Source organism: Carlito syrichta, unplaced genomic scaffold (genome assembly GCF_000164805.1).
Source record: "Carlito syrichta isolate Samal-C Ts95f unplaced genomic scaffold, Tarsius_syrichta-2.0.1 Scaffold302779, whole genome shotgun sequence".
NCBI classification, from domain to species: domain Eukaryota; kingdom Metazoa; phylum Chordata; class Mammalia; order Primates; family Tarsiidae; genus Carlito; species Carlito syrichta.
The window spans coordinates 42,924-51,961 of record NW_007246875.1 but is presented as its reverse complement, the minus strand read 5'-3'; the positions used below and the strand labels follow the sequence as shown (position 1 = coordinate 51,961).

Sequence of the window (9,038 nt, the reverse complement as noted above, 5' to 3'; positions counted from 1 at the left end):
TTCGCCACTGCACTCCAGTCTGGGCGACAGAGTGAGACTCCAACTCAAAAAAAAAAAAAAAAAAAATTTTCTAGCCTCAAGGCTTTTGCCTTGAGTGTTTGAATGATTGGCTCATTTTCCTCCTTCTGGTCTCAGCCCAGTATCATGTCTTCAGAAAAACCTTCTCCAAGTCCATTGTCCCCCATTAACAGAGCACCTTCACTTACCTTCTTTCTAGACCTCATCCCCACTTGTATTTTTAAAAATTTGCTTATGTTTGATTTTTTTTAGTCTGCTGTACCGGTATGTAAGTTTCAAGAGGGCAAGCTCTTTGTCTTGTTCTTGCTCTGCATTGTATTTTTAGAGTTTGCATGCCTAGCATGTATGTATATATGTGTGTTGAATATTTCCTTTAATACTGGAAGAGTGGACCCTGGTGACTAACCTAATTATAGTCCATTTTGTATTATTCCCTGATTGCCCCAGTGATCCTAAGCTATTTGTGGGTATGAGCTAAATCTTACACATTTGCTCTCTGTACCCAATAGGTGCTTAGCAAATACTTACTATATTGAATTGATATGACTTTCAGGATCTGTACTCTGAAAATGCCTCATAGAAAGTAATAGCCATGTTCTCCAGCTGAGCATTCATTGATTTAGATAGAACCGGGATGAACTGATCTTTCATGTGTCTCATGTTCTCAAAGGGTCATTTTATGCTGTCATTCTCAGTCTCCTGGGAGGGAGTGTGAAGATGCTTAAAGAGCGACCGGGGATGGCAGAAGACCCTCAGCAGCAAATGGGTGTTCCTGTGGTGAAACTGGAGAAAGAGTTGCCATGGGGCAGGGGAAGGGAAGACTCCAGTCCTGAGGCTTTTCGCCTGAGGTTTCGGCAGTTCCGCTACCAGGAGGCAGCTGGACCCCAGGAGGCCCTCAGGGAGCTGCAAGAGCTCTGTCGTCGGTGGCTGCGTCCCGAGCTGCACACCAAGGAGCAGATCCTGGAGCTGCTAGTGCTGGAGCAGTTCTTGACCATCCTGCCCCGTGAATTCTACACCTGGATTCGGGAGCATGGCCCGGAGAGTGGCAAGGCCTTGGCAGCCTTGGTGGAGGACTTGACAGAAAGAGCGCTGGAGGCCAAGGCGGTGGGTGAGAAGGGGATCCAGGCCTTGTGTTGTTGACATGGGAAGGGAGTTTTAAAGAACTGAAAGATTTAGGAAGCAGTGGGAGTGGTTGAGGGATAGCACCTCCCTTCCAGATGCCCTGAGATACTTTTTGGAGGACAGTGGAGTTTTTAGCAAGTAGAGCTGGGTGGGGAAGGGTCTGAAGTTTCTGTTTGGTCATCAGGGCAGAGGCCTGGCCATATTTCCTTTGTGAGCATCAGGCACAAAGAAGACAGTTGTAATTGTTTTGGGGGTTCTTCATAGGCCCAACCCCACTTTGGGCAGAGATGACTCTGGGAATGCAGGGAATCCCGCTTGGTGAATATTCTTCCAGAGAAGAGTGCTGTTTCTGTGTCTGGGGCATTGGCTCATAGGGCTTCTGTAGTGATTCTGTGGTGCTGTTCTGATGACACCAAGTGACTTTGCACCACAGATGCTTCCTCAGGACTCTGGCTATTTTCTGTCACTCTGGTACAGTCACCTGACGGATGGCTGGAAAAGGAGAGCAGGACTGATGTTACTGTTTTGCTCACGATTCCCAGTCATTCTGTAGTTCAGCCTCCCACACTCATCACCCCGACTTCTTGTTTTCCTATAGAATCCTAAGAGAATTTTTCTTCTACTTCCAACTCAGAAGCTTAAAAGTAGACCAGAAAGGGCCTTGTTTTTGTGAGTGCATCTCAGTGTGAGAGGCTTTCCTATTTTCCTTGCTCTTTGTAGAGCACCTGTTTCCCATTAGTTAATTCACTGCATAATCCAGGCTTTGCATTTCTTTTCTTTTCTTTTTTTAGATTGGAATATAGTTTATTTAAAAGTAAATTAGAGGGAGAGAGATAAAAAGAAAATTCACCTTCCCAAGGTAGGGAAGGGGGCCAATGCCAGGAAATATGACCTGGCCTTAGCTCAAAGAGCACATGGCCACACCATAGCTTAGCAAGGCAATGGCAGCGATGGTCTGGCAGTGGCAAAATGGCTTCTCGTGGTTGAGTCCTTTTAACCATTTCCCTTGGATGGGGCAGGTCATTAAGGTGATTGGGTGGTGGTCTGCTCACATCATCACAAAGGGGCAGGTGAGCACAGGTACTGACGTCAGGTGATGGACAGCAGGCAGATGGATGGGTTAGTCATATGATTGCTGCCATGATGGTGGAATATAGATGAGAGGAGACAAGGGAAGGGGGTTTTCCTGCAACAGACTTGTTAGACATTTGCAATCCATAAACTCCTTGACCAAAAGGTGGTCTATTATCATTTCTGTGGTTTTGGCCAGCCAAGGGATGATCTTTGATCTTTTGCCTTGACAAGGAACTGGAGAAGTTTCCTAGAGATTATTATGCTAAACTGTGAATTGAAAGGTTGAGCTGTTGGGCTATCCTGGCTTTATATCTGATGGAGATTTGGCTGAGGGGGTAGGTTAGGCTGCTTCTTGGCTTGTAGTAGAAGGTCTGAATGCTTCCTAAAACCTACCTATTGGAAATGTATCTATCTCCAATCTGTGCTAGATTCAAAGCATATCAGGGGTAAAGCCAAAAATGGCTATGATGAGGCAAAAAGACTACGCTAAGCTAAGTTTATTCTAGGTTTTTATAGGTACTTCGTTTCAACAGTTGTTTGAGAAAGTAAGTTAGAGAGAGAAGATTCACTTCCCCAAGGTAGGGGAGGGGACCAAAGCTTAGGTAGACATGGCAGTTGTAGCTCAGTGAACATGTGGCCTGGCCAGGGCTTAACAAAAACAATGTCCAGTCTTTGCATTATTTTTACCTTCTGCAGTTGAGAAAAACATTTTTCCAGTGGGTGAGTGTGTTGTGCTTAAGTTCTTAGCAGGACAGTATTCGGTCTCTCTGTGATGTTATTCATGGCGAAACTTGATCAGTATCAAGGCAGGCAGAAGGGATGCTTGTCAAATGGCACAGACAGATAAAAGTTGCTCAAGGCCTGATGCAGGGATTTAGCTTCCTTTCACCTCCTCACTGATGTTCTGGAGAAGAGCTCAGCTGGAGTTTCCTTCCTATTCCCTGAAGCTGGAATGGTTCTTTTCTTGGCTCTCTTTTTAGGTTTTAGTTCAACTCTCTCACTACAGCTTTGTCCACGCCTCGTTCTAACCAGTGTTGGGAACTGTTCTTAGGTTCCATGCCATGTGCAGGGAGAGCAGGAGGAGACAGCACTTTGCAGAGGCACCTGGGAACCAGGTGTCCACCTGGGACCAGTGGAGGTCAAGCCCGAGTGGGGGATGATGCCCCACAGAGAAGGAGTTCAAGGCCTAGACCAAGGACCCGAGGAGCAGCTCAGCCAGAACCCTGGAGACGGAACACAGGCCTTCCAGGAGCAGGGTAAGGTGCAAACAGTGAGTGCACTGAAAAGTGCTTTGCAGCCGACCCCCTTCAGAAACCCAGCAGTAAATAAACTGAGTCACCTACAAGGTGTAATTCTGAATTTTCTTGGCTTTTCCTCAACTTTCGTAGGAAATAGATGAAGTGAAATTGTTTCCTCTGCTTTGACCCTGGTTTTGGGAGGTGATATCTGGATCATGTTCTCTCAGTGTTTCTCTCCTTCTTTCCCTCAGATTCCTTTCAGAAACCACTAGGAAATACTCAGTTGAATCATAGGAATAGTTTTCAAGTGGGCAGACAAACCATATTCCTAGAAGTAATATGCTGTTTTCTTACTGACTCTCAGAATGTGATGAGAGAGATAGCATGAATACTCTGAAGGGACAGGGCTGGGCAGTCTTCTCAGCTGAGAATAGGGCAGGAGACACCCCAACCTCTGTGTGTGTGGGAAAGTGTGGCACTAAAGTGATTCTGTTTGGAGTTTCCTGGTTCCCGAGGTCGTGTGTGTCAAGTAGGGGACACCTTTGAATGAAGTAACTGCATGACTGCATTGATCCTTCTTGTGCTTTTTGTTCCTGCTTAGCATTGCCTGTTCTTCAGACGGGTCCTGGCCTACCCACCGTGAACACTAGAGACCAGGAGATGGCAGCTGGATTCTTTACGTCTGGATCCCAGGTGAGCTGTGACTGCTCTTCTGGAGATCATGGTGTTGCTTTATGGAGGTTCACCTTCCCCAAGGTCTCTCTACACAACAAAGTTGAGTCATGCTCTCTTTCTAGTCCTGGTGGACCTGATGGCATTGTCTTCTCTGCTTTACCCCCCATCCCCAGTTGTTGATTTGTGTGGAGCCTTATGTTTGAACCCTAAGCCACAGATTGACTCTTAGAATCATGAAGAGAAAGACTTGAGTAGAAACCCCACAGGACTGTCTAGGTCCTGAGGGTTGGCCCCGAGATGAAGAACTCTTTGTGGATGTCCTTTATGGATGCATCTGCTGCTGCTGTTCTCTGGGCCCCCACCCCAGCATCAGCAGGAATGTGGCTGACTCAGGGTTGGCTCCTAGGAGTGCTGACAGGCCACGCAGGCCACACCAGGTGTTGGGGCCTTGTTAACGTGGCTCACCTGCCACAGGTGGGGTAACTGAAGCATGGATGGGGCACTCTGTCTGCCACAGGGTGCTGTACACTACCAGGGAAGTGATGGGATGGGGGCATCTTTCTGAAGAGGGTGAGTCTTAAAGTGTCCCTTGAAGCAGAAAAGGTATTGTTTGGCAGAAAGAAAGAAGTGAGTCAAGTCGGACCTAGCTAAAGCTGTATTTGGGCAAGATTTCATGCCAGCAGCATAACCTGTTCCTGTTTTCCAGGAACATGGGGTATGGAGTGATATCGGTGTTTTTTAATTGGTTGGCTCTTCCTCTTCTACCTTAATAGTTTTTGGTGTAGTGGATGAGAAAATGGGAATGCATTTATTTTAACATGGGGCTGTTCTTAAGATGGGGCTTGCCTGAATCTGAACTTACCTGAGGTAAGGTAAATGGCAGCTCCCAGGCTCTGTCAAGCATAAGTTGTGCGTGGGGGTGCCTGCAGAGTGGAACTGGGGCACTGTGGTTGTTAGGGGCAAGCTGAGCCACTGCAGCTGAGGGTCAAAATGCAGTGACTCAGACAAGTCAGTTGCGCTCATCACATTGTTGGGAGGGAGGCAGTTCTGTTCCCAGGGCAACAGGGAGGGAGTTTTTGTGTCTCCTGCTCTGCTCTTCCTTCTGGTCATCCCACATGTCTGCTCCTGCTTTTAGATCGCTCCTTCTCAGGGTTCTGTCTTTACTTGCAACAATCTCCTGTTGTTTCAGGGGTTGGGGCCATTTAAAGATATGGCCCTGGCCTTCCCTGAGGAGGAGTGGAGGCACGTGACCCCAGCCCAGATAGACTGCTTTGGGGAGTACGTGGAACCACAGGACTGTGGGGTCTCTTCAGGTAAGACTGTCTTCACCCCATAGGTGAGAAACTGAGGAGTTTCAGAAGTTCAGGTCAGGCTTCCTGCCCTAGCCCTACTGCTCCTGGCAAAGGAAGGGGATTTCATGGCAGACAAGCAAATGGGTCCAGAGGAAAGAGCACAGGACGGGGGAGGGAGGAGCTGGATTGGTGCATTCTTGTGTTGAGAGAGGAGCCAGGCGATGGAGCAGGAAAATGAGAGGCTGGTATCCTGGTTGAAGACAGGTCGGTGATTAGGTTCCCCAAACACCTGCTCTGTGTCCCGTGATTGAAGGGTACTGAAGGCTTGAGAGCAAGAGAATAACAGCAAAAAATGAAGCATCTGATCTCGTTCATTCAGCAGATGCTTATGGAGCACTCTCTGCGTGCAGGCCTCTCTCAGTAGCTTTGTGTTGGTGCAGGAAGTGGGCAGCACTGACATCATGAAACTGTCGGGACACGTGGTGTGTGTGTAGGAGCACACGAGGACACACAATGGGGCCTTAGCAATGGGAGAAGACAGTGTGGGCCCGAGTCACAGAGGGAGCCAGAGCCTTGCTGGGGCCTCAGGTGGGGGCTGGGTTTGACCTGGGATCCGAGCCTTGGGGGATGTGGTCATCGTGCCCAGGACAGCAGCTCACAGGAGGAGGAGTGCAAGAGAGAGTGAGGAAAGCGCAGGTTGAGGGCCTGCAGGGCCTGCAGGCAGAGGGCACTGTGGGCTTGGGGACTGCCAGGGTGAAGAGTGAGGTGGAGAATCTCTGTGGGTGGAGTGAGGAGGGCAGCAGGGAGAGGAAACCACGTGACTGGGCAAGGAATTTTCCTTGTTCCCCTCTGATTTTCCTCCTTTTTTATACCTCCTTGTGAGTTATACGCTGACAACCCCTCTGTACTGACCCTACCTCCACTTTCCTCATCCTGAAATACCTTGAAGGATGAGCAGGAATGTCCTTGTGAATCCTTTAGGGCACAAGAGAATCCATCCTAGCTCCACTACTGTAACTTTGGGCATCTCCCTTGACCTTTTCAGGCCTCAGTTTACTCAGCCATGAAATGGATCTCTTAGAGGACACAGTCTCATGGTGCCATGAGGATGAAAGGAAATAATATATGCAACCATGAGAGAGTTAGATCATCTTGTGAGTTGTATAAATACTATTGTGTGATTCTTTTATGAGTCCATCGACATTCATTCGCTTCTTTGCCCACCGAGATGGATTTGGCACCTACTGTGCTCCACTGGTTACTGTGAAGAGTTAAAAATAAAGGCCCTTGTGTCTTGGGGTCTTAGACTTTAGGTGAAGAGGCCCTGTCCATGTAATTATGGTTATTATGGAATGAAGTAAGAGGTACCAGGGTGTTGGGAGACCTGGATTCAGGACCAGGATGTCACAGCTCAACAGTGTCATGAGTAGCCAAGAGATGCCAGCATATTTTATGTAGAGATGTGTGACTGCTGTAATGGCAAAAGACACGGGAACTCTCAGGGATTCCGCGCAAAGCAGGGGCTCGAGTGACGCACCCCAGACAGAGGTGCTTTCTCAGCCTTTCAGTCCCCCTCAGGGATGTACCTCTGCTGGTGATGCTGCTTTGTTGGATCAGGGTTCTGCCCTCCTGTTCTCAAGGGCTTTTTATATCCTCCTGGCAACTTCTGACTGTTTTGGGAACTCTGGTTCTGTGCTTGTCCTCTTACCAGCTCAGTGTTTCAGGACAAGCCAAGCGCATGCCTAAGTGTTTCTGCTGAGGGTAAGGTCCATTTCCCAAGCATCCCAGTTGCCAGCTGTCCCAGCCTTCATGTCTTCCTGAGATGCTCGTATCACGATTGCTGTCTGGGGCTGGATCTAGCCGCTTCATCTCTAAAGAGGATGACATGTGGGGGAAGATGTGGGTTAGATGGCTGCTCAGATCCCTTCCTGCTCCTAGTCAGTTCTCATTAGTTCTACAATGATTAACTGTAGACCTTGTGGTCTAGATTGTAATTGTAGTAACGGTGAGGGGGAGGGTGGAGACATAGGAGGGGCGGGATTTGGAATATGATTGTGCACACACTGAACAGAGGAATCTGTTGGGTGGTTCCCAGGATGGTCAGGGCCTTGGAGTGTTCAGAGGAGTAAAAAGAGTAAAAAAGAGGTTAGAGTAAGTAGAGTCAGGCCAGCTATGAGAACTGTGGCTCTTTGTTTTAAAAGTTTCCAACACAGAGTAATGTGGGAGTTTAACTTGAGGGATACAGTCAGCATGGAGGGTTGAAGTAATGCAGGCATAAGGTTAAGAGCAGGAACCGGCTGGATAGCTGTGAAAAGGAGGTGTACTGAAACATGTTTCCAAGGATGGGTCACACATTGGCAGAGAGGAAAGAGAAGAGTCAGAGAGGAGGCTGTGGTCTTGGCTAGGGGATTGAAGAAATGATGTTGCTGCTGTCAGAAAGGGAGGGAAATGTTTTCCTAAGGGGAAGAAGAGAATGGAGGGTTCTGCCTGTTGAGTTTGAGATCCAAGTGGAGAGTCTCTGGAAATTCCTGGTCTGAGGACTAAAAATATTACTACCTAACCATTGTACACCTGCTCTGTGCATGCAGCAAACCTCATGAGTGCGTAATCCATTTTGAAGGTGAAAAATATAAGGCTCAGAGAGGTTAACTGATTTTTCCAATTGAGCAGCCAATACAATATTCAAAACCAGATCTCTGACCAGTTCTCTTTCCACTACTGCTTCTTGTTCCCCATGTCTTTATCTTTACCCATACATTTTTGTTCTATTTTCCCCCCAGCTTTATATTTTGAACTTTTATTATAAAAATTGTTAAACATACAGAAAAGCTAAGACTAGTGCAGGTATACCTTTATCTAGATTTAACAGTTGTTAGCATATGCCATGGTAATCTATAAAATGTGTGTGTTTCTGGAATGATTTGTAAATTGGAGACATCCTGATATTTCACTCCTAAACACTTCAGCATGTATCTCCTAACAGAGACATTCCCAACATAACTCAGTATTATAATTCCACCTAAGAAACTAAGCTTAAGTTCCATAGGTATAATATTTAATTTACATTTGGGTTCCCAGGATCTAGTTGAGGTTCATGCATTGCATTTATTGTAATTTTTACTGTTAACACCTCAAAACTGGAAGCTACCCAAATTAACAAATTAAGAAATAAATAGATCGTAATATAGTCTTGTGGCGAAATACTATGTATCAATGAGAAAGAACAAACTGCATCTATACATCATGGCGTGGGTGAATCTCACAAACATAATATTGGGCAGAAGAAGCCAGAAACCATGTGTGAATCAAGTACATAAAGTTAAAGAACAGATTGAAAAACATGTGGGCAGTATATTCGTCTTGGGGGCAGGGGGTAGCAGTGGAGAGGTGGGGAGGGGCTTCTGGAGGCTGCTTGTGTGGTGTTTCTTGATCTGGATGGTGCTTACACAGTTGGATCTGTCCTGAAAGCTCAGCTCTACGTTTATGTTTTGTGCACTTTTGTTTTCTCGAAAAGTTTACAAAACAAAAGAGTAAATCCAATGTGATATCTGTGTATTTCATATTTTAGCAAAGAAGGAGGCACATAATGTCAGTTTCTTTTTATCTTCTAATGACCTTG

At 46.8% G+C, this 9,038-nt stretch overlaps 1 protein-coding gene across 1 annotated transcript in view; it reads left to right on the top strand.

The window, feature by feature from the left end:
• The first annotated feature begins 219 nt into the window (after window positions 1-219).
• ZSCAN25 (zinc finger and SCAN domain containing 25) overlaps window positions 220-9,038 on the top strand; it is a 10,688-nt gene continuing 1,869 nt past the window's right edge. The window contains exons 1-5 of the mRNA XM_008057126.2: window positions 220-301; window positions 689-1,122; window positions 3,266-3,470; window positions 4,054-4,145; window positions 5,317-5,440. Coding sequence (XP_008055317.1) covers window positions 736-1,122; window positions 3,266-3,470; window positions 4,054-4,145; window positions 5,317-5,440 — 808 coding nt within the window. The 5' untranslated portion in view covers window positions 220-301; window positions 689-735. The remainder of the gene's footprint in view (window positions 302-688; window positions 1,123-3,265; window positions 3,471-4,053; window positions 4,146-5,316; window positions 5,441-9,038) is intronic.